Here is a 25296-nt window from a genome sequence, read left to right on the forward strand (position 1 = left end):
ATCGCCACGCTGGTGTCTCCATGTAAACACCCCTTGCGCCGCCGGTGCGTCACTTTTTTCCATATTAAAAGTGACGCACCGGCGGCGCAAGAGTCTTGTAAATAAGCCCCCCGTGAGCGAGCACTACTACCCCCTGCGTGACCCTGGCGCGCCCGCCACAGCTGGTGCCTGAGGCTGATGCTGCTGATACGGCCACATGTTGAGCGGATGCCACACTCCCGGGCGGAGGGAGAGAGGCGAGGCTCCCCCCCTCCCTCCATGTCCAGATCTGCACATATTGCAAGTTGTTCACATTTCCGTAGTGTCACCATTTCCGCTTCCCCCGCAGCCCTGCTCGGAAGGAAGCCTCCTTGGGCTGCGGTCGATCTCACGGAGTCGGGGCGATGGGGGACCCCGAAGCAGCCGCCCCGCAGCCCGGCCTGCGGGTCCTACTTCCCAGCAGAGAGTTCCTGACCTCCCGCAAGGGCCAACTCCTGCTGGGGGAAGCGGTGAGCGGGGCTGAGGCTGGGGGCGGGGGTCTGCTCCGGGATAGCTCCGGGTGGGTTTGGTGCCCACTGAATGCGGGGGTGTAAGATCCGGGGTAGGGAGGCGAGATCTGGAGTTAGTTCCAACTGTGAGATGAGTTAAACTTACCTCTCGTGTGACCCCTTCATCAAGTTCTTACTTTTAGCCAACGCCGTGCTGCATTCTGGGGCTTGTGGTTTCACCTTTACAGCTGTAATCAAAGGTCCCGTTATGCAGAGTGCTTTTGGCTAAAAAGCCATCACTTGGTGAAGGTGTCATGCAAGAGAACCGGCCCTGGAGCCGATATGCTGGGCGTGTGGGGTGCCGAGGAGGCTTGCGGGTGCTGTTTAACCTGCAGTTCCAGTGCGGCATATAAAGAGGGCCCCTTGTTGACTGTACCTTCTTGCGGGTTCTCTGTGCGTGAGGGCGCTCCTTTCATTTATTCAGTGTCCTCGTTTCTTTTGTAGTTGCTCCTTCTCTCATTCTGAGCCTAAGGGAGGTGCTCCTTTACCTAATCAATGTCTCTTAGGGGGGCCCTTTCACTGACTCGGTGTCTCCATCTCAGAAAGTGTCCTCTTCACATATCCCCCCTTTCCTTGGAGTACCCCTTCGCGCACACTCGGCGTGCTTTCCAATTTCGGAAGATAGTCCCCCTATGCGCATGTACACAGTGATTCTGCCCTTATTCTTACCTTATTCGGAAGTAGCCCGTGCGCCGGGGGCACATCTGGTCCCCCTCAGAGAGTGCCATCTCCACATAATCAGTGCCCCCTTAGAGAGGGTCTCTTTCTGTATTCGGTGTCTATTTACTGAGAGTCCTTTTACTCATTCATTGTTCCATTCTGAAGTTTCTTCTTTTCACATTTAATCTCCTGTTGAAAAGCGAGTGGGAGAGGGCTTAATTTGAGCCGGTGGTTGCAGGTGGGGCCCACCGGCACTCACTTTTCCTCATTAGACTTTGACCCAGAGCAAGAGAGAGAAAACCCTGAAAGTGGGAAAGATAGAGGAGGAGAAAGGCTGACACAGTGACAAAGAAAGAAAGCAGGGATGAGATAGAAGCTGCATGATTGAAATACGGGGCCAGGGAGTGTCTGGAGGTGGATTAAAGACTTTTCACTTTTGTGGCGCTAACTCACGGCAAAATGTATAAGGAAATGGTGCAGTGCAATGCTGCGGTAAATTTTGCAACGCCGCTCATTTTCAAAACGCATGAATGCACAGTATTTACAAAAATCCGGCGCACCCGTGTGTCCTGTGTTTTCCCTAGCACTGGTGCAAAAAATAACTGCCTAGCGGCAACACAGGCGTCATTTCACCATAGTGCAAGGGTGCCTGCGTTGCAGAGATGATTGTTTATTTTGCAGGAAGGTGTCCCTCCTTCCTGCACATAAACAACCAGTAATGGTGATTTGCTACTTCTATGTGTACAAGTAGCGAATCGTCATTATTTAATGATTGTTTTGGGCAGGAAGGGACACTTCCTGCCCAAAAACAATCTTTAATGGTGTTTTGCTCCTCCAGCTTAGACGGAAAAAGCAAAAATGAGGAGTAAGAAAAGTATTTCTCCGTGTTGCACCAATCTAGCGTCTGCTTTTACATGGAGTTCGGTTTTTGGCTCTGCCTCAGATTTACACCTCCTTGTGAATCTAGAGCAGCATCAAAAACAATGGGTGTTGCGGTGGAACGCCCACATCTGCACCCATTGCACGCCCCTTTTATGCAGATACCTGTGTGAAAGGGTAGCATATTTCAAAGCGCAAGTTAGTTTAACGTTTCTTTGTAAATATGGTGCAGGGCATAGCGCCAATGGGACGCCGAAAAAAGTGACGTTCCAGTGGCACAGTCCCTTGTACGTATGACCAGGGCTTTAAGTGGGCCGGGTCTCGCTGGTGCTGAATACCAGCAGTTTTTAGGTCTCCGCCTAGCGGAGGCTGTGCTTGCGCAGTCTCGCTGGGGAGAACTGATGTTTTGCAGAGTGGGGCTTGAACCCGCCCCTCTTCTCCATTGGCTGGTTTCCAAAACGGAGGCCAGCCATTGGAGGAGAGGGGCATCACTCTCTTTAAGCCCCGTCTTTTGGGATTCGGGGGTGTGTTTTTTACTTTCTTTCTCTCCTCTTCCCATTGGCTGGATTTTTATCTTCCAGCCAATGGGAAGAGGAGAGAAAGAAAAACACGCCCCCGAATCCCAAAATGACGCTGTGTTTCTCCGAGGCATTTCTGCTGGGCCTCGGAGAAACGTGGTGGTCTTTCCGGAGTTGTTCGGCTCCGCTCACCTCCCCCCCTTCCCTCTGCCGCAGCTCTCCTCCTCCCGCTCTCGCACCCCCCCTTCCCTCTGCCCTAGCTGCCGCGAACACGGGAGCAGCTTGCCTCAATCTCCGCTCTCAGCCCCAATTCTCTGTGGCAGGAGGAGACATTGACACTGCGAGAGGCAAAGCTCGGAGGAGGAGGGGCGCGAGCAAGAAGCTCCAGCCAATGACAGGCCACTGCACGGAACTTACACTCTTTCGCAGCGAACCGAGGTCCCTCTCTGGCTGTAGTGGGGGTGAGTGAGCGGGGTGGGGCCGTGCTCACCGGGGTCGGTGCTTACAGACCGGGGAATGTTGCTCCCGAGACGTGGAGGGAGCAGGAGGCACGGGTGTCTGGCGCTTCCCCAGGGACGTTAGAACCGAAGAAGCTATTGGTGCGCACTGGCTCCCAGATCTAGTTGGTGCTGGCAGGCGTTGACGTCACAACGGCGGTGGTCATGGCGGCTGGAAACAAAGTTGCAAGAGAAAGAAGTGCGCAGCTAGAAATCCCGGCGACCTCGCCGGCGGGGCGCTTCGACTTCCCCACACACCAGGCAAAAGTGCAAGAGGTTTTTTTCTATTTCGGGTCACCCATCCCATGTGGAGAGGAGCAGGACCTTCCTCCAAAGAGATCTGCTTTCCCTGAGTCACCTCTGTCCTCGCCAACCTAAATGCATGACACCTTAATTGCGTAGTGGTGAGTGTCCAGTACATGACTGGAGTTTGTAATAATGTAGCAGATTGTTTTTAACAGATTGCCTCTTCCTTGGACAGAAGTACAAGATGGGGATATTTGAACAATTCAGTGGGGCCTGTTTGAGTGAGAGAACAAGTGTAATTTCACCAGAAGAATGGAGTCAAGCGCAGGAAGACGATCTGGTGTTGGCAGAGGCTAAGACTAGGATCACAGGAGGGTGGCCTACTAAGAGCTGTGTTTCTTCAGAGTTGAAGGTATTTTGGGAGTTAAGACGAGAGTTGTGAGAGGGGGAGAACCTGCCCCAACCCTACTGTCTGCCCATGACTCGGCCAGTGCCTGCCCGCATCTACCCCAGTGAGTGTCAGTTCTCTCCACTCTGTGCTCCATCTGCTCACCAAAGTTCCCTCTAACTATCCCTTCTCTTGCATCCCTACCAGCTCCAACCACCGCTCTGCCCTGGACCCCCCAAGTGCCTGCCCTCATCTACTCCAGTGTCAGTCTCTCCACTCTCTTCCCCATTTGTTCCACTAACTGCCCCTTCTCATGCATCTGTACCTGCCTCAGCCCTTCGGTTTGCCCTTGACCCCGCCAGTAACTGCCCGCATCTACCCCAGTGAGTGTCCGTTCTCTCTACTATGTGCTGCATCACTTTCTGTCCCATCTCTTCCTTAAATTCCCTCAAACTGCCCCTTCTCTTGCATCCATACCTGCCCCAACCCTACGGTCTGCCTTTGACCCCGGCAGTGCCTGCCCTCATCTACCCCAGTGTCAGTCTCTCCAGTCTCTGCCCCATCTGTTCCTCTAACTGCCTCTTCTCTTGCATCTGTACCTGCCCCAGCCCGCCCTTGACCGCGAACCTCATCCACTCCATTAAGCGTAATTTCTTTACACTCTATCCCCACTGCCCCATATCTGTTCCTCTAATTGCCCTTCTGAGCGTGGCTCAGTGGTTAGAGGCGACAGACCCGGAAGCTGAGATCGACCGTGGACCAGGGTTCGATTCCCCGCCTCGGCGGGTCTCGGGCTAAAAAATTCCACGGACTCGACAATTCTCGCTCCGGTGCCTACTCGAATCACGGGGACACACTCTGCAACTCTGGGCAATAGCTTGCTTAATCTCCACTACGGCCCCTCGCGGCGGGATGCCTGGCTTTCACCTTGTGGACACCCTGCCGGGGTTTCTCACAGGGGAATACTAGGACGGGTTCCCTAAGCAAGCGCCAGGATGCCCTTTGGGTGACAGGTTTGCGCTATATAAGTACACCTACATTTACATTTACATTTACATTTCTCCTGCCTCTCCATCTACCCTTACACGCACCATGAATCCGACATATTTACGCCCCTGTCCTGCTGCCCTCTGACTCGAATACCTCCTTCATCTGCCCCTTTGCTGATCCTTTCTCATCCCTCCAATGGTCTCTATTAGTCTCTGACATACTTGCTCCTGCCTGGTTTACCCTCCAGCTGCCCCAGCTCCCTTCCTTAATGCCACCCTGAGCCTCTCAGCTCTTCTATCCAGCTCTTCTATCACCCTGATCACAACTTTAAAAAAAAAACATGACCCAACCCTCTTCAATCTATCTTCCGAGTGTTTATTTTTCTTTCTCACTTTTTTCTCGATTTCTTATTTTTTTGTCCGCACCCATAGTTCCTGTCCTTGTTTCTCACCGTCCTTACTTATCTCGCTCCCTTTTGTACTTTCTTGCTTTTATCCTTCACTGTTCATTCCCTTTTCATTATATTTTCTTCTGTGTAACCCTTCTCGTTTGGTATGATGTATTGAATTGTAGCCTTGGCATAGCGCCTCATACCCCAGCATGACCTCAAAGCACTTTTGGTAGAACGAGTAGGAGGCCCCTTTATTCGTTGGGAGTGATTGGTAGGCAGTGGCCTATGAGGGATGACTTTTGGTGTTATGAGAGGTTTAGAGGGGTGTTCCAAACGTGGTAAAAGTAGCTGCACATATGTACGAGGGAAGTGAAGAGGAGTATGAGGGCTACAGTCACATCCTGCATCTTCTTCCGAATTTGCTGCAAAGTAAACAACACCCGGGGGAAGAATACCGAGAGTGGGGTGATAATTGCCAACGCAGATAGGACCCACCAAAAGCCACCTGGTTTGTGGCTCTGTGTGTGTGTGGCTCTGTGTGGCTCTGTGTGTGTGTGTGTGTGGCTCTGTGTGTGTGTGTGGCTCTGTGTGTGTGTGTGGCTCAATGTGTGTGTGTGGCTCTGTGTGTGTGTGTGGCTCTGTGTGTGTGTGTGGCTCTGTGTGTGTGTGTGGCTCTGTGTGTGTGTGTGGCTCTGTGTGTGTGTGGTTCTGTGTGTGTGTGGCTCTGTGTGTGTGTGTGGCTCTGTGTGTGTGTGTGGCTCTGTGTGTGTGTGTGGCTCTGTGTGTGTGTGTGTCTCTGCGTGTGTGTGTGTGTGGCTCTGCGTGTGTGTGTGTGTGGCTCTGCGTGTGGCTCTGTGTGTGTGGTGCTCTGTGTGTCTCTGTGTGTGTGTGTGTGCGTGCAAATGCAATAGGTCTCGCATTTGCGAAAGATTAAGCTATTGCCATTGTAAATGACAATGCCATTTATTTCTCTGTTTTCAAAACCAACACATAAATAAAAAGTTTGTCATTTACAATGCCAATAGCTCTAACTTTGGCAAAGGCGAGACCGTTGCATTGTAAATGCTTGTTTAAAGGGGGGCTCGAAATAGATCTCTATCGGGCTCTGTTTTGTGTCCTGGCATCGGCGATCTGTTTTTTTCCCGACTGCAGTGACAGCAGGCACATCGATGTGAGCTGCTCTCACTGCTCACTTCTCACTAGTGGAGAAGTTACGGTATGACGTCATGCCAGGTGAGCGTTGTAGGGGAAGAGAAATCCTTTAAAGAGAGTCATTTTCTCTGGATTCCCCTTCTCTTTTTGAAAGTCAGGAGCAGCAACATTGTCGTGGTGTCACCAGGGTTTTAAGTGGAAGCGTTTTCAATATTTTATACAGGCCATAGTTGCTGCTTATTTATCTTATGCAACTAACAACCATTGACAAAGCCATTAGTCCTGACTTGTTGTAGGTATGATGTTACTTGTTGTAACATATATCTGGATGCAATGACAGAAACAGCAAAATACCAGTCGGGCAGCACACCATGCTAAGCTCAGATTTTTTAGCTTACATGTAAGGCTCCCTGTTTTCTGTTTTTACGGATTCATACAGACAGAAAACATTTATTTTTAAAAGTGAATAAATGCAGAAAATTGTGCTCTTTTAAATAAATTTCTGTGCTGTCTTTCATGAATTGTAGCTCAACAGCTGAGCAGCTGGACAGCATGGGAAATTAAAAAACAGGATGAAATTTCTATAAATAATTGCATACGTCAGCATACATTTGTGTTATAATGCTAATGTTTAGTGAATGTATTGTTACATAATATTTGGCAGCTTAAATAGCTAGATCACGACAGACAAAGTATAAATGTGTCTCTATCAGTTAAATAAATATGGAAATGTACAGTTTTACAACTTCATCTATACACCAAACCCAAAATAAATATGGATAAATACAGATAAAATGGGCCAAAAATAAATATGGATCAATACAGATGGAAATGTTTTAAAAAAACAAAAAACGGGAACACTCTTTACTTGTTATTAAGCCACTTAATCCGCGCTCTAAATTATCCTGGCCACGCCCCTTTGAGAGACCCCCCCCCCCCAGTTTTTTCTTCCCACTTAAAGCCCTGCGTATGACCTACAGTTCTCCAGAATCCCAGTGCTTGCTTCCTTAGGAATTTTCACTTAGAGAGATGTCCACAGAGTTAGGCATGGGTGAAGTGTCTGGTGTGAGGCATATGATATGCAGTTTAAACGTATCAGCTCTGGCCATTTTAGGGCGGCTGCGGTGGGCAGCGATCGCTGGCAGCAAACCGTCTAAAGATAGAGGTGAGCGACAAAAGAAACCGGCGGGCATTAGAAGACAGTGATGGAAATAGAGGGATACAAATCATGCCCCATCTTGGCGCCCGCAGCACTTGAGAGATCGGACAGCCTGGGCACCCCCGGGCTCTGCGTGAAGTACACCGTGGTGCGGTTTATAGAAACGAGGACCACCCACGACGTGAGCCTGGTGGAAAAGGTCCAGAAACATTGCCCGGCTCTACTCTGACAGTTCCTGTGATCGTTTGCAGTCTCACAAGCGCTGCACCAGAGACCGCGGTGGATTTCTTAGGCCGCGCGCTGAAAAAGGAAAGGCGCTATACCAATTTCAATACAATGTGCCCACCAGTGGCACATCCTTTCGTTATTTGTGTTTAAACGTGACCGTTTTGGACTTCGTTTCACTTTATTTATTGTTCTTTTGTTTTTTTGGAAGGACACCACATTCACAGTGGGGATTAGGCAATATGTTAAAATACATTTTTATTATCCATTTTATCACGAGAGAAGAGACAAGTTTTGATGGCTGATGACTCAGGTGAGACCTGGGGGACCGAGTAAAAATGCTAAAAGATAAGGGGGGGGGCTAATTAGCAGACTCCAATGTACAATGATGTCCTATGAGATGATGTCACAGGAAGTGATGTCACGGTGTCATCATATCTATGGCTATTTTCCTTCCACTCCTCGCCCAGCCACCTCCTGTGTTGAAACGCCTCAGGCATACACATTTAAAATGTTTTTGAAGAACTTGTGTGTGTGTATACACCTAACTTCGGTGTAGTTACTTAAGAGATAGCTAGGCGGCTCCATATTTAACTGATAGGTTACAGCTGAATAAGTGAACTCTTCAACAACTAGAAACTAAAGACTCAGCACAAAGTCCAACAGTTTCTAAATGCCTCAAGTTTTTTTTTTTCTTTTCAAAACCGTATTTATTGAGAGTTTAAGCAAGATTCGGTACAGCCCTCCACAGTCAGGAGGAGACTGTCAACAACAGACATGTAAAAGGCATAGCAGTGAACCCAGAGTTGTAGAAAAACATACCCTAATCCCCTCCCATCCCACCCATCCCCAAAAACGCCCTTCAACACCCCCCCCAGCTACCCACCCCATATCCCACCCTAACACAGTGCACGTGTTCACAGTGTAGCAACATGAGACGGAAAGCAAAGGCGGTGTCAGCCAACAGTCTAAGGTACGGGGTCCACATCAGGGGGCAACACATCATCAATATCAGCCGGGGGATCAAGGGCCAGACCCCTGTAGTCCGCCCATCTTTTCCAAATTTTGTAATGTTTCCGGGGACACCCTCTGGCTTCAAAAACAGGTAGTTCTAGGCCCATAAGAAAGTCCAGTCCCGCTTTCCATGCACTAAGTGGGGGGGCACGTTCGCTCTTCCAGGCCTGGACCAGATCTCGCTTGGCCACCACCAGTCCCAACAGCAGCAAGTGACGTTTGTAAGTGTTACCCCCAACATTCTCCAGGACATGAAGGAGACCCAGCCTAGGGGTACGGGGCAGGTCCCACCCCAACACCTCCGAAAGGCAGTTGCAAACCCCCGCCCAGAATCTGGTCAGCCTCCCACAGGACCACACGGTATGGAATAGCGTCCCCCTCTCATCACCGCACCTCAGACACTCCGGAGCGGCTATAAGGCCCGCTCGCCACAGCCGTTCCCTAGTATAATAGGCCCTGTGAAGGTATTTGAATTGAATGAATCTAAGACGGACGGCTATAGCAGCTCCCCGGGGGGATTTAAGGGCCTCGCGCCAGTCATCATCATCCAAGGGGCCAACATCATTCTCCCAGGAGGCCTTCAATGTCGAGAGAGAGGGGGAGCAGTGTGTAACCAAGGAGCGATATATCTGAGAGACCTTCTTGTCGCCTAGGTCGCCCATGAACAGCTTTGCCTCGATGGGACTGAAGTCGGGGAGTTGCTCCAAGTCCACCAGGCTAGGGCCGAGGGCATGGCGGAACTGGAGGTACCGAAAGAATTGGGACTTAGGCATATTAAATTCAGAACTAAGGTCCTGAAAGGACTTAAGTGTAGTTCCAGTGAGAACGTGACCGAGGGATGAAATCCCGATCGCGTCCCAGCCGTCAAACCCGGACAGGGAAGCCAGCGCCGGAAGCAAGCCATTACGCCACAATGGCGTCTCGGCCGTCAGTCTGCCCCACCACCCCATACGGTGCAAAGCTTGCCGCCAGACCGCAAAGACCACCTGAGTGACCCTCGGCAACATCCTCCTCCGTCTGGCCGAGTACAGCAACGTGTGGAGCGTGGCACCACCCATCAACGAGTGCTCCAGAGCATAGGCCGGATCACTACGGTCCCCATACCACCACTCGTTGAGCACTAGGAGGTGGGAGGCCTGGTAATAAGACAACAGATCCGTGGACGCCAAGCCGCCACAGTATGTAGAGAGAAAGCAGGTACGTAGCGCAACCCTAGAGGCACCCCCGGCCCACAAAAACCTACCCAGCACCGAGTTGACACTACGGAACCATTGCGGGTCGATTCTATGTGGATGATTCTGCAGTTGGTAGAGGAGCCGAGGTAGGGCTACCATTTTGAAAATGGCCGACCGACCATAGATATTAAGGGGCATACGCGTCCAGGCCTTAACGTCCATCTGGACCCTGTCCCACACTGGCCGAATGTTCCGATCCCACGCCACCGTGGCCGAGGCCGAGAGGAAGACGCCCAAGTATTTCATGCCATCAACCGCCACCTGAAGGGACGCAGCCCACGGGCAGCGCACCGAGTCACTCCCCAACACCCACAGGGTCGACTTGCGTGGGTTAAGAAAGAGCCCCGACGCCTGACCAAACTCATGCATTATCTCAAGAACGCGAGGGCCCGTACGATGCAGATCAGTCATAAAGAAGAGCACGTCATCTGCATACAAGGCTATGCGGTCCGAGTGGTCCGCCCCCCACACAAAGCCCCGATAAAGCGCGTCCTGGCGCACCCGGGCGGCCATAGGTTCCATAGCCAGCGCGAAGAGGTACGGGGAGAGGGGACATCCCTGCCGAGTGCCCCTGGCCACAAGAAACCGCGCGGAGACCGCCCCAGAAACACGCACCGATGCGGTGACATCCGTATAGAGCAATTTTACATAGGAGACGAAAACTGGACCCAAGTTCAATAGCGGCAGAAGAGCAAAGAGATAGGTCCAGCTGACCGAGTCAAAAGCACTATCGATGTCTGCCAACAACAGTGCCGCTTGATCCCCGGTTGTCCCGATCGCGTCCAGCGCGGCCTGAGCCCGCCGAATGTTGTGCCGCGTCGCCCGGTGCGGCATAAAGCCCGCCTGATCCGGGTGGACAAGGGCTGAGATATGTGGAAGCAGGCGGTTCGCGAGCGCCTTGGCCAGGAGCTTGGCTTCAAAATTAATAAGGGATATGGGACGGTACGACTCATGGCGTTCAGGGGGTCTACCGGGCTTTTGAAAGACCACGATTTCGGCATGACGCCAGTCCGGGGGGAGGCTGCCACGCTCCCGCGCCAGTTCCAACGCCCGCCTGTAATGTGGCCCGAGCTGCAGGTGAAATTTCCGATAGAATTCGCTGGGGAACCCGCTCGGCCCCGGTGCTTTACCCACATTTAGTTGGCCCAATGCGTCGCCCAGTTCCTCCGCCGTCAGGGGGAGCTCCAAAGCGTCACGCACGTCATCGGAGACCGCATGTGGGTGGACCGCCGCGAGGTATTCCTCAATGCCATCAGAGGAAAGGCTCTCCCGAGGGGCATACTGATGCTCATAATAGCGTGCAAATCTCGCCGCAAGGATCGTGGGGTCCGTAATTGCCACCCCCGCGTCATCAACAAGCCCTGGCAAGGTGATCGGTTGCAGAGTCTGCTGACAAAGCCTGTGGAGCATGGTGCAAGACTTGTCACCCCACTGATACACCCTACTACGTGTAGCCAGCCACGCCTGGCGAGCCTCATCCAATAAGACCGAGGAGTAAGACTGTTGCGCCTGTAAAAGCAGCCGCAGTGTCACATCATCGGCCGCCTCCCTGTGTCGCGCCTCCAGCACCTCCACCTGCACCGCAGCGGTAACAATACTTTCCTGTCGAGTCCGGCGAGCAGAAGCGCACCAGGCTATATCCACACTCCTCAAGGCGGGCTTCATAGCCTCCCATACCGTCACTGCATCCATCCCCACCGTAAGGTTGTCCTGCCAGTAGTGGGCAATTGCCCCGCGCAGATGCTGGGAGTAATCCGGTCGCTGCAGGTGCCACGTAGACATCCTCCACCGGAACGGCTGGCGCGCCTTACAGAGATCAATTTGAACCGCCACAGGGGAGTGGTCAGACAGCCCGCGAGGCCGGATCGCCGCCCCCTGCACCCTGTCAAGGAAGGCCCCCGGTACAAACACACAATCTAGGCGCGAGAGAGAGCCATGCACAGCAGAAACATACGTGTATTCCCACCTCTCCGCATGCAGATGTCTCCATACATCCACCCATCCAAGACCATCAATCATGGCACTCAGCCGTGTAGGGGAGGCTACAGCCGCGACCCCTCGTCCCCTCTGTCTGTCCAAAGTCATGTCCACCACATCATTCCAGTCGCCTCCAATCACAGCCAGGGAACGGGGAAGCTCGGCCCACAAGGCAAACAGCCGCTCCGCAAGGGCTCAAGTTTTTATTTTGCTTCCTTTTTACAGCCATAGGCCTATGTTTCATGTGAAGTCATCACTGCATTGATTTATATCGACAGCCATATGCAATATTTGCTCCGCAGACATAAGCAGAAGTGCCTTTAAGTTGATATATAGAATTATAGACTGGGAACAGTGAATACCGGGGATGATTTCCCCCCCAGTGTAAAAAGGCAGAACCGAATTTGACCAAGAACCATTCATTATTTGCCCGGCGTTAGCCGCCTCTCATACCATTCAATATTACCAAACAAAGAGGCAGGCGCTGGAGACTGGAAGGCAGGAAACAGGAGTTTATTCCGACGGAGCAGAACACGTCAAATCAGACAACAGGGTATCTTCTCGAGGTGCTCTAACCGCATCTCTGAGGCCTGGCCTCTTATACACAAGTTTATGGCTTTATTACATTTATGACATCCGTGGTATTGCTTTGAAGTACGAAAAAGGCATCTTTGGAATCCCCGGTTCAGGCCCGTTCTCACACATATCTACAGTAGGGGTCCCCACCCAAATCTCAGCATGATGGCTATCGCGCAGCTGGACATTCCGCTGGGAACAGGAATGCGGGCGATCGGTCGGATCTAGGGGTGTGAAGGCATTGATTAATCCCCGCTCCTTTGATGTGAGGCGAGGTCCTACTGTAGGGGGCAATAAACTGCATCTGTTGGGCTAGGTGATGGCCTGGGATCAGGCCGGACAATCGGGCAGGGAGGAAGAGGTTATCAAAAGGGCCTGTTCTATGAATGAGATGAAAGAGTGAGGGGGTGCAGCACGGGATGTGGCTCGGAGACAGGGTCGAGCTGGAGGTGCGTTTATAGCCCAAGCAGGAGAGACCGGGGGCTGTCGGGGCGCGAGGGGGATGCTTGCGAGGCCGGGGAGTGAGGGGGAGAGACGCGCAGGCTATTGGCAGTGGGCAGAGAGGCTATGGCACACAAAATGGCTGCCACTTACGTGCATGAAGGGGCCTAAAAAGGGACAAGATGGCGTGGCCACTGTTTCACGATTTTCACTTTACTTTCAACAGTGGCTGTGGTGAACATAAATGAACGCCGCTTATGTATACCTAATTTAGTCATTTTCCACAGTCCCCAGTTTTTATCATAAGTTAGTTCATTTCTGTTCATGTCATAGGTGAGGATGTACAAGCTGACATTAGTTATACAATTCGCTTTGGTAGCCCATATGCATTACGGGTAGATGGAAATAATTCTGCTATCAATGCTGACAGAATCGTACATAACCATATGTAGTCAATGTGATAGGCGAGGAGGCAGTGCATACAAAATTACATTAGCTGTGTCATACATTAGACCTGGAGATGGGGACATTACTTAGATGATGTAGGGAATTCGTTCGAATACAAACATGATGTCATACAAAAAAATGTTCTGGCAGAATAAGGGCTATTAAGTACATTACTTGAGGTCTGGACTCCGTGGGGATCAAAACTAGACAGCATGTTCATGTGTATGACTGGTGTTCTATAATCGTCATGATACAGAGTTAACGCTTTCTTAGTTATCCATGCACAGTTGAAAGTGATCGATGTAAGGTTTCGGAAGCTCAATTGGGTGATAATCAATACAATGTGGTTGGGAGAGGAATTCGACTTAATACAAGTGACAGTCAAGGGGTGGTAATGTTCAAAAAGGGTTCTTCTTTCCAGTGTCTTATTACAGCGAGCCATCACTGGTAGGCTCTCATTGTTCTTCCCTTTTTTTTTTTTTTTTCGTTGGCACTGTTGAGCACCGGCGGTGGAGCTATGCGTCCAGATCTAATCCAGATTTCGCGTTGCAGGGTGTGGCCATTCTTTGCTCTCGGACCACAGTCCTGTTTGTCTTGTTCCTAACTGATCTAACATAGGTACTTTAGGCGGGGTATCCGCATTCCGTTCTTCTTTCGTGACTAACCCTATTCTATCTTTGTGCTGTGTTTCTTCTTTAAGTCAAGTTCAAAAAAACTCCATATGGAAAAAAAGGGGGGGGATGGGGGCGTGCTTTGGGAGGCCGAGGGAAGAGAGGGTGGAGTGGGATCAGATTTGAAATGGACCAAGGAGGGCAGAAATCTCGAGCAAGTGGGCCCATCAATCGGGCTCAATGGGCTGGGACTTTCGGCACGAGCCGGTCAACATGCAGGGGCTTCTGGACAGCCCTTCTTTCTTTCATTTTCCATGTTGAGAATGGTGCCTCGTCCCGCATCTCTTTGCTCAGTGGCTCCGCCTTGGTCGAGGTCATAGATGTTCCCCGATCTGCAGCCAGGCTGTGAGTCACGTCCGGCCCCTCTCCTCCGACGACTGCATGTTATCTTTAAATAAGTACAAAAACAAGTTTTAGAGAACTGGCAGGGGAAGACGTTCACACACTTCAATTTCTCTCCCAACCCCAAGTAGTTGGGGAATCGTTTATCGGTCACGATAGGGTGGATGTTTATTAATCCTTACATCGGGGTATGCTATTAATTCATGAATCATTGCTGAGGTGCAGGTTTGCATGCATTTTTACTATTTTCCATCATCATGTCTGTTTGGTGTTTATTCCTGTTACATTTGCGAACGTGATTTATCTTTAAAAACAAGGTAATCAGCTACACTCTTTAAGGTTTTTTGGGACGGCTGGTACAGAACTGGGACCCTTCTGGAAAAACGGGGACGTTTCGGACACTCTACTTTTGTGCAATGGGCGGTGGTAATCTGAATGATGAAGGTGGTGTTACTAAAGCACTAAAAAAAAAGCCACTGACATATAGCTCCCTTTTAAGGGCCAGATTAGGGGACATCAGTCGTCTTACCTGTCCTTTCTTTCTCAGCCAATTAAGTTCCATCGTTTTTACAGAAAGGAGAGGTAGTAATATGGCAAGATACGATCGTTTTGTTTCTGTCAATTTGTTCAAACACTGTCGTGTTCAAAGCCAATTGTACATGTACCGGCGAGGTACAGTGTCATCAGTTATTCAAAAGGAAGCAACGGGAGCCCTCAGAGGGAGAGAGCGTCGTGCAAACCAAATAGGCTATTAGTACACGTACAACATAAAGAGAGAGAGAGGAAAAAACGTGTATAATAATAGGCTATTCAGTGCACACACATAGAACAGTACGGGTCAGTTTTACGTGTAAAAACACAAGCTAAGGGAAAACATAAATTCCTAGTTTACGTACACACAAATACCAGATAGGGCGCGACAGTACATACATCAAGTACGAAAACCTAAGACAAGACACAGAGCTATTTTGGGCAAAAGGACTTTGGCATGCGTGTTGTGTATTCTCAGTATTCCCTTTAATTCATTTGGGGGTCGAGCTCTTTTTATTCTCCTTCCCTCCTAATAGTAGACAATTTTTGTTGGTAACCTCGTTTCAAAAATACTTACTCCTTTTTAATTGGTCGGACACTAGTCCAGTCGTGCTTATACTCAGGGTGGGGTCTTCCAACATCTAGCAAATGATGATGATAATGGCACAATTCCGATTTTTTCTATGAGGATGGAAGAAGAAGGGGTAAATCTAAAACATGACAATATCCCTAATTTCTGGGCTGAGGGGGATTTTGGTTGAACCCCGACCCGGGGTACTCTTAACTTCTCTTATTTAGTCAGGGCATAAATTGCCTCACTGGTGCGCATTATTTTGGGTATACATTTGGGATATCGGTTGGGGTCGGGTTCGTTGTACTGCATTAACCCTTCAAGTTTCTGGTGTAGGCCACTCTCCCATTTACTAGCTCCAGAGAGAGTCGTCTCTAATTAAGGAATGTGCTATACTCTTATTTGTCTTTCACATGCAGGTACCATGTTCGGGCTTAATTTTCCTATACCATTAGCCGTCCAATCAACACCTCAGTCATACAAAAAGCATTCTTTTGTCAACCCAGACGTGTGCCACACATAAGCATTCATACGGCACAAATCAGGGCCCATGCGCACATTCATACCATACAAATTTTTCACGCTCCCAGAGATAGCTCCTGTATACAATGTACCATCTCACAGAGCTAGCCTATTTTTTTTCTTTTTGCGTGGAACACGGTGCGTTTTAGGTCTTCTCCATACTTCAGCTGAAATTCCGATATTAACCTGCAGAAAAAGAAAAGATGGGGAGGGGGGGCAGCGTTCAGAGCACATCAGCGTGCATAAACACAAAAATGTTTTTACTTACCACGTACCTGACTTATCTCTTCGGGATGCCGTACCTTGCATCTCGGCATTGAAGCCCAGAGGAACTGGTAGTGCGGCAAAGACAACCGATGATAGGCTGTTTATTACATAGATCGCTCGAGGGTGGTAGTACAGACCGCATGTAGGAAAGGGTCAAAAGCCAGGGGTATTCAGTATAAGGTGAGGGGGGGTGACGGAGTCATGTTTTCATTTGAAGGGAAGAAATGGTTTACAGTGGTATAGGGTCGTTCCTAGTCGCAGAGCATGGGAACTATTGGGGGGTGGCAAGTTTCACTGAGGGCTTTCGTGCCTTCAATAGCATGCGTTTTGCCTAACGTTAGACTAGAGGGCATTCCTCTGGTGAGTTTTAGGAGCGTTTAAGAACTCCTCTGATACACGGGGTGGGTAAAACAAGGATTATGATGTTCAGGATTCCGAGGACCAGAATGCGCTTGGGGTTCATCACTAACAATACTTCGGGTCAACGTACTTCTTCGGGGAATTTACAACTGTAGTGTAATTAAAGATTCCTAGTTTGAAAAAGGCGCGCTTTCGATCCACAAGGGGGCTGTGAGGTAAAAGAGGTCTGGTCTACTGTCCTATTCATAGATATATCTAAATATCAGGATCTCTACCTATTGCTTATGCTGCAGGAATGTAAAATACGACAGATCTTGACTATTCTTTTCGCATTATTTCTGTGTACTATGTCCTTTTAATTTTTCATAATCAAAATTGCTTCATTTTACTTGCCCTTTATTTATTTGAGGATAGTAGCCTTTATTCGAAAAGCTACCAATCTAAGTGACTGTTATGATGCTAGTTCCGTATATTTAAAACAACTTTATTTGTGAAGATGTCAGCATCCAAATACGGGCCTCCAACCATATAGGCCGGTCACGGAGCAGACAGGAAACGCATGAGGTAAGGAGAGATTACACTGTAGTATAGAAGTACGTAACGGGCGAGCCATTTAATTAAAAAACTAAACATGACTAACGGTTGCAGGATCAGTGAAGGTTAATTTTATAATTGGAAGTATAACAGGATCAGTTACAATAAAATCGTCCATACGCACACCATGGGCGAATATCATGAGTAACATTACTTCGAAGCTATAATAATACAATAATCAATAATGAATAAAAACCCACATCAATAGGGTTGTCTGCATGCCCAGTCAGTACCCTTCCCCGCCCGCCGTGTGCACAAAGACCGCATACATATCCCATAACATCAAGGCTAAGCAACTAGAACGTCATAAGGAGTTGCAAGTCCCGCCTATACTGGCGCCATTTTGGTCGAGGCCGGGCAGGTCCAGAGTATAGTCCAAAATGCCTCCAATAACTAGCGGTCAGACCAGAACCCCTTTCGGCAGTTCAAAAAAAAATTCCGTTAACGCCAACGGAAAGGACAGGCGGCATGAACCGTGACTTAAAGGTGAGGTAGGCAGAATCTTCCCTACCGGGCCACGCTGAGGTCCCACCGGAACTGATCGAGTTGGTAGTCTACAGTATCTTTTAGTAGTTTTAGGACAAAAGCTGGCGTTAGCATGAGAGCACCGCCATCTCGTGACAACGTTGTAGCCACTCCGGAGAGCGGGACAGCAGGCGTATCCCTCCGTCGATACACTGAATCATCCTCCCTCACGGCACCAGATGAGGGTAAGGCGGCGGTCACCCCCACCGGAAGCCCGCAGGAGTTGGGGGCCAACGACTTTCGTAGAATCTCTAGAGCTGAGAGAACGTCTTCAAGAGTGGGGTTCATGCCCGAGCAGGCAAGCATCCGAGTTCCATGGTAGCCCAGAGCCATCTTAGTGGACCAGGCCCAAACCCGGGGAGCCGGCCGCCATCTTGACAGTCCCACAGCAGCTGCCCTTCACCACGGCCACCGGAGCGGCCCTCCCCCGGTCAGCCAGCCGCGGGGGATCCGCAAGTGGAACGCGAATGGCAATCTTGGTGCAGGAGAGGAACCTCCATCTGGAGGAGGAGGGGGCCGTCCGCGCCGCCTCTCCACGGGCGCCCCACGCCATCTGCGGGCGCCCCACGCCATCTCCTGGCCGGGCAGGTATACAAAATGGCTGGACCAGGCGACAAAGGGGGGAGCCATCAGCAAGGCATCCCCCGCACACAACTTGCTGGACACCACCTCTGGACGATCCAGGGACGGGCCTCGGTGCGTTGGGTTGCCTCCGGCGTATTCGCACAACGGTCCCTTTTGGTCGGCCTCCATCCTCCACCCCAGGCCGCCACCGATGTCGCCTCGCCGGCTGATGACTGCAGGCAAGGCCCCGGTCTCCACGTGCCGGAGGCCTCATTTTCCGGACGAGCGTAGCTGTGGATCTGCTGCACTCCGGAGCCCCCAGGACGGATGGTAGGTATCAGCAGATAAGGTTGTCGTTATTGGGCAGGGTGGGCGGCAGGATAGACACGTTTGGGCGGCGGGGTCGGCGGAGCCGAGCTACCTTGCGGCCATCACGGCGTCGAGCTCGGCTCCTCCCACTAGTTTCATATTTCTCATGAAGGGCTGTTCCTAGTGTTTCTATTTTAGCGGGGTCAAAAAGATCCCATCAGTGGCCTACTGACTTTGCTCGATCCCTTTTGTTTTTCCTAGCGATTTTTATGTCATAGTTTGTTAGAAAGATACAGCGGCTAATCCGTATTTTATATACATGTCCTTTTTATTAGGGGTGCCCTCCGGTGGAGCCGGATGATCTACCTCTAATAAATGGTCCGGGCTGAACCAACTACTGAACAATGGGGAGAAGATAGGCATGACGGGTTACAATGGGGACAAAAGTCTGCACTACCTATCCTTCCCTACTTTGCGAAGACTAGTCAGAATATTTCTATTCTACAGTATTCGCAAATAGGGAATACCCAAAGAGAGAACTAATTCCAAACAGTCAATGTTCGGACAAACAATCAATCAATCAAATGAGGAATAAAATAGGCGCGACGGGTTACAACGGGGGCAAAAGCCTGCGCTACCTACCCTTCACTATCTGCAAAGAGAGAGGGAAATTCCTGTTCCTCCTCGTTTGTAGGCAGAGAAGATCCTTTCAGAGAACCAATTTCGAACAGTTAATGCTCGAACAAACAATCAATCAATGGAGAGGGAAGTAGGCGCGACAGGTTACAATGGGGGCAAAAGCCTGCACTACCTACCCTTCACTATCTGCAAAGGGAGAATACTCCTATCCTTCCCCGTTTGTAGACAGAGAATCTCTCAGAACCAAACAATCAAATGCGTAATACTAGTATTTTCCAAGACAATCAAACAATCAATTCGCAATTCGTCGTGTTACACGACCTTACCCGGACCGCATGGACAGTTTCTCGTCTTCCGCTTCCAGCGCCTGATCGTCCTCTATTCTCCGTAATTGCTGTGGCACTCCTGATGGTTCCCAGTCAGGACCGTAGATCTCTCGAGAGAGGTCTGCTCGGAACCGGTGAAGTTCGGATGATCGGCTGCCAGACGAGGGTCTATCGGGCAGGTGCACTTCCCGATCGTTGCAGTCGTTCACTCTGTCGTTGGGACCTCTCCCACTGGATCCACGTGTCGCTGATGGGCCCCCCGTTTGGGACGCCAATTGTAAAAAGGCAGAACTGAATTCGACCAAGAACCCTTCAGTATTTGCCCGGCGTTAGCCGCCTCTCATACCATTCAATATTACCAAACAAAGAGGCAGGCGCTGGAGACTGGAAGGCAGGAAACAGGAGTTTATTCCGACGGAGCAGAACACGTCAAATCAGACAACAGGGTATCTTCTCGAGGTGCTCTAACCGCATCTCTGAGGCCTGGCCTCTTATACACAAGTTTATGGCTTTATTACATTTATGACATCCGTGGTGTTGCTTTGAAGTACGAAAAAGGCATCTTTGGAATCCCTGGTTCAGGCCCGTTCTCACACATATCTACAGTAGGGGTCCCCACCCAAATCTCAGCATGATGGCTATCGCGCAGCTGGACATTCCGCTGGGAACAGGAATGCGGGCGATCGGTCGGATCTAGGGGTGTGAAGGCATTGATTAATCCCCGCTCCTTTGATGTGAGGCGAGGTCCTACTGTAGGGGGCAATAAACTGCATCTGTTGGGCTAGGTGATGGCCTGGGATCAGGCCGGACAATCGGGCAGGGAGGAAGAGGTTATCAAAAGGGCCTGTTCTATGAATGCAGCACGGGATGTGGCTCAGAGACAGGGTCGAGCTGGAGGTGCGTTTATAGCCCAAGCAGGAGAGACCGGGGGCTGTCGGGGCACGTGGGGGGATGCTTGCGAGGCCGGGGGTGAGGGGGAGAGACGCGCAGGCTATTGACAGTGGGCAGAGAGGCTATGGCACACAAAATGGCTGCCACTTACGTGCATGAAGGGGCCTAAAAAGGGACAAGATGGCGTGGCCACTGTTTCACGATTTTCACTTTACTTTCAACAGTGGCTGTGGTGAACATAAATGAACGCCGCTTATGTATACTTAATTTAGTCATTTTCCACATTCCCCAGTTTTTATCATAAGTTAGTTCATTCCTGCTCATGTCATAGGTGAGGATGTACAAGCTGACATTAGTTATACAATTCGCTTTGGTAGCCCATATGCATTACGGGTAGATGGAAATAATTCTGCTATCAATGCTGACAGAATCGTACATAACCATATGTAGTCAATGTGATAGGCGAGGAGGCAGTGCATACAAAATTACATTAGCTGTGTCATACATTAGACCTGGAGATGGGGACATTACTTAGATGATCTAGGGAATTCGTTCGAATACAAACATGATGTCATACAAAAAAAATTCTGGCAGAATAAGGGCTATTAAGTACATTACTTGAGGTCTGGACTCCGTGGGGATCAAAACTAGACAGCATGTTCATGTGTATGACTGGTGTTCTATAATCGTCATGATACAGAGTTAACGCTTTCTTAGTTATCCATGCACAGTTGAAAGTGATCGATGTAAGGTTTCGGAAGCTCAATTGGGTGATAATCAATACAATGTGGTTGGGAGAGGAATTCGACTTAATACAAGTGACAGTCAAGGGGTGGTAATGTTCAAAAAGGGTTCTTCTTACCAGTGTCTTATTACAGCGAGCCATCACTGGTAGGCTCTCATTGTTCTTCCTTTTTTTTTTTTTTTTTCGTTGGCACTGTTGAGCACCGGCGGTGGAGCTATGCGTCCAGCTCTAATCCAGATTTCGCGTTGCAGGGTGTGGCCATTCTTTGCTCTCGGACCACAGTCCTGTTTGTCTTGTTCCTAACTGATCTAACATAGGTACTTTAGGCGGGGTATCCGCATTCCGTTCTTCTTTCGTGACAAACCCTATTCTATCTTTGTGCTGTGTTTCTTCTTTAAGTCAAGTTCAAAAAAACTCCATATGGAAAAAAAGGGGGGTGATGGGGGCGTGCTTTGGGAGGCCGAGGGAAGAGAGGGTGGAGTGGGATCAGATCTGAAATGGACCAAGGAGGGCAGAAATCTCGAGCAAGTGGGCCCATCAATCGGGCTCAATGGGCTGGGACTTTCGGCACGAGCCGGTCAACATGCAGGGGCTTCTGGACAGCCCTTCTTTCTTTCATTTTCCATGTTGAGAATGGTGCCTCGTCCCGCATCTCTTTGCTCTGTGGCTCCGCCTTGGTCGAGGTCATAGATGTTCCCCGATCTGCAGCCAGGCTGTGCGTCACGTCCGGCCCCTCTCCTCCGACGACTGCATGTTATCTTTAAATAAGTACAAAAACAAGTTTTAGAGAACTGGCAGGGGAAGACATTCACACACTTCAATTTGTCTCCCAACCCCAAGTAGTTGGGGAATCGTTTATCGGTCACGATAGGGTGGATGTTTATTAATCCTTACATCGGGGTATGCTATTAATTCATGAATCATTGCTGAGGTGCAGGTTTGCATGCATTTTTACTATTTTCCATCATCATGTCTGTTTGGTGTTTATTCCTGTTACATTCGCAAACGTGATTTATCTTTAAAAACAAGGTCATCAGCTACACTCTTTAAGGTTTTTTGGGACGGCTGGTACAGAACTGGGACCATTCTGGAAAAACGGGGACGTTTCGGACACTCTACTTTTGTGCAATGGGCGGTGGTAATCTGAATGATGAAGGTGGTGTTACTAAAGCACTAAAAAAAAGCCACTGACATATAGCTCCCTTTTAAGGGCCAGATCAGGGGACATCAGTCGTCTTACCTGTCCTTTCTTTCTCAGCCAATTAAGTTCCATAGTTTTTACAGAAAGGAGAGGTAGTAATATGGCAAGATACGATCGTTTTGTTTCTGTCAATTTGTTCAAACACTGTCGTGTTCAAAGCCAATTATACATGTACCGGCGAGGTACAGTGTCGTCAGTTATTCAAAAGGAAGCAAGGGAGCCCTCAGAGGGAGAGAGCGTCGTGTGAACCAAATAGGCTATTTGTACACGTACAACATAAAGAGAGAGAGAGGAAAAAACGTGTATAATAATAGGCTATTCAGTGCACACACATAGAACAGTACGGGTCAGTTTTACGTGTAAAAACACAAGCTAAGGGAAAACATAAATTCCTAGTTTACGTACACACAAATACCAGATAGGGCGCGACAGTACATACATCAAGTACGAAAACCTAAGACAAGACACAGAGCTATTTTGGGCAAAACGACTTTGTCATGCGTGTTGTGTATTCTCAGTATTCCTTTTAATTCATTTGGGGGTCGAGCTCTTTTTATTCTCCTTCCTTCCTAATAGACAATTTTTGTTGGTAACCTCGTTTCAAAAATACTTACTCCTTTTTAATTGGTCGGACACTAGTCCAGTCGTGCTTATACTCACGGTGGGGTCTTCCAACATCTAGCAAATGATGATGATAATGGCACAATTCCGATTTTTTCTATGAGGATGGAAGAAGAAGGGGTAAATCTAAAACATGACAATATCCCTAATTTCTGGGCTGAGCGGGATTTTGGATGAACCCCGACCCGGGGTACTCTTAACTTCTCTTATTTAGTCAGCGCATAAATTGCCTCACTGGTGCGCATTATTTTGGGTATACATGTGGGATATCGGTTGGGGTCGGGTTCGTTGTACTGCAATAACCCTTCAAGTTTCTGGTGTAGGCCACTCTCCCATTTACTAGCTCCAGAGAGAGTCGTCTCTAATTAAGGAATGTGCTATACTCTTATTTGTCTTTCACATGCAGGTACCATGTTCGGGCTTAATTTTCCTATCCCATTAGCCGTCCAATCAACACCTCAGTCATACAAAAAGCATTCTTTCGTCAACCCAGACGTGTGCCACACATAAGCATTCATACGGCACAAATCAGGGCCCATGCGCACATTCATACCATACAAATTTTTCACGCTCCCAGAGATAGCTCCTGTATACAATGTACCATCTCACAGAGCTAGCCTATTTTTTTTCTTTTTGCGTGGAACACGGTGCGTTTTAGGTCTTCTCCATACTTCAGCTGAAATTCCGATATTAACCTGCAGAAAAAGAAAAGAGGGGGAGGGGGGGCAGCGTTCAGAGCACATCAGCGTGCATAAACACAAAAATGTTTTTACTTACCACGTACCTGACTTATCTCTTCGGGATGCCGTACCTTGCATCTCGGCATTGAAGCCCAGAGGAACTGGTAGTGCGGCAAAGACAACCGATGATAGGCTGTTTATTACATAGATCGCTCGAGGGTGGTAGTACAGACCGCATGTAGGAAAGGGTCAAAAGCCAGGGGTATTCAGTATAAGGTGAGGGGGGGTGACGGAGTCAGGTTTTCATTTGAAGGGAAGAAATGGTTTACAGTGGTATAGGGTCGTTCCTAGTCGCAGAGCATGGAAACTATTGGGGGGTGGCAAGTTTCACTGAGGGCTTTCGTGCCTTCAATAGCATGCGTTTTGCCTAACGTTAGACTAGAGGGCATTCCTCTGGTGAGTTTTAGGAGCGTTTAAGAACTCCTCTGATACACGGGGTGGGTAAAACAAGGATTATGATGTTCAGGATTCCGAGGACCAGAATGCGCTTGGGGTTCATCACTAACAATACTTCGGGTCAACGTACTTCTTCGGGGAATTTACAACTGTAGTGTAATTAAAGATTCCTAGTTTGAAAAAGGCGCGCTTTCGATCCACAAGGGGGCTGTGAGGTAAAAGAGGTCTGGTCTACTGTCCTATTCATAGATATATCTAAATATCAGGATCTCTACCTATTGCTTATGCTGCAGGAATGTAAAATACGACAGATCTTGACTAATCTTTTCGCATTATTTCTGTGTACTATGTCCTTTTAATTTTTCATAATCAAAATTGCTTCATTTTACTTGCCCTTTATTTATTTGAGGATAGTAGCCTTTATTCGAAAAGCTACCAATCTAAGTGACTGTTATGATGCTAGTTCCGTATATTTAAAACAACTTTATTTGTGAAGATGTCAGCATCCAAATACGGGCCTCCAACCATATAGGCCGGTCACGGAGCAGACAGGAAACGCATGAGGTAAGGAGAGATTACACTGTAGTATAGAAGTACGTAACGGGCGAGCCATTTTATTAAAAAACTAAACATGACTAACGGTTGCAGGATCAGTGAAGGTTAATTTTATAATTGGAAGTATAACAGGATCAGTTACAATAAAATCGTCCATACGCACACCATGGGCGAATATCATGAGTAACATTACTTCAAAGCTATAATAATACAATAATCAATAATGAATAAAAACCCACATCAATAGGGTTGTCCGCATGCCCAGTCAGTACCCTTCCCCGCCCGCCGTGTGCACAAAGACCGCATACATATCCCATAACATCAAGGCTAAGCAACTAGAACGTCATAAGGAGTTGCAAGTCCCGCCTATACTGGCGCCATTTTGGTCGAGGCCGGGCAGGTCCAGAGTATTGTCCAAAATGCCTCCAATAACTAGCGGTCAGACCAGAACCCCTTTCGGCAGTTCAAAAAAAAATTCCGTTAACGCCAACGGAAAGGACAGGCGGCATGAACCGTGACTTAAAGGTGAGGTAGGCAGAATCTTCCCTACCGGGCCACGCTGAGGTCCCACCGGAACTGATCGAGTTGGTACTCTACAGTATCT

The 25296-nt window shown here is 49.2% G+C and overlaps 1 protein-coding gene across 1 annotated transcript in view; it reads left to right on the forward strand.

Annotated features, from left to right (window-relative positions):
- The first annotated feature begins 306 nt into the window (after positions 1 to 306).
- The window catches only part of CMTM3 (CKLF like MARVEL transmembrane domain containing 3), a 100667-nt gene continuing 75677 nt past the window's right edge, over positions 307 to 25296 (forward strand). Inside the window, exon 1 of the mRNA XM_078669097.1 lies at positions 307 to 488. Coding sequence (XP_078525223.1) covers positions 384 to 488 — 105 coding nt within the window. The 5' untranslated portion in view covers positions 307 to 383. The remainder of the gene's footprint in view (positions 489 to 25296) is intronic.

This window comes from Lissotriton helveticus, chromosome 12 (assembly GCF_964261635.1).
Source record: "Lissotriton helveticus chromosome 12, aLisHel1.1, whole genome shotgun sequence".
In the NCBI taxonomy this organism is placed as follows: domain Eukaryota; kingdom Metazoa; phylum Chordata; class Amphibia; order Caudata; family Salamandridae; genus Lissotriton; species Lissotriton helveticus.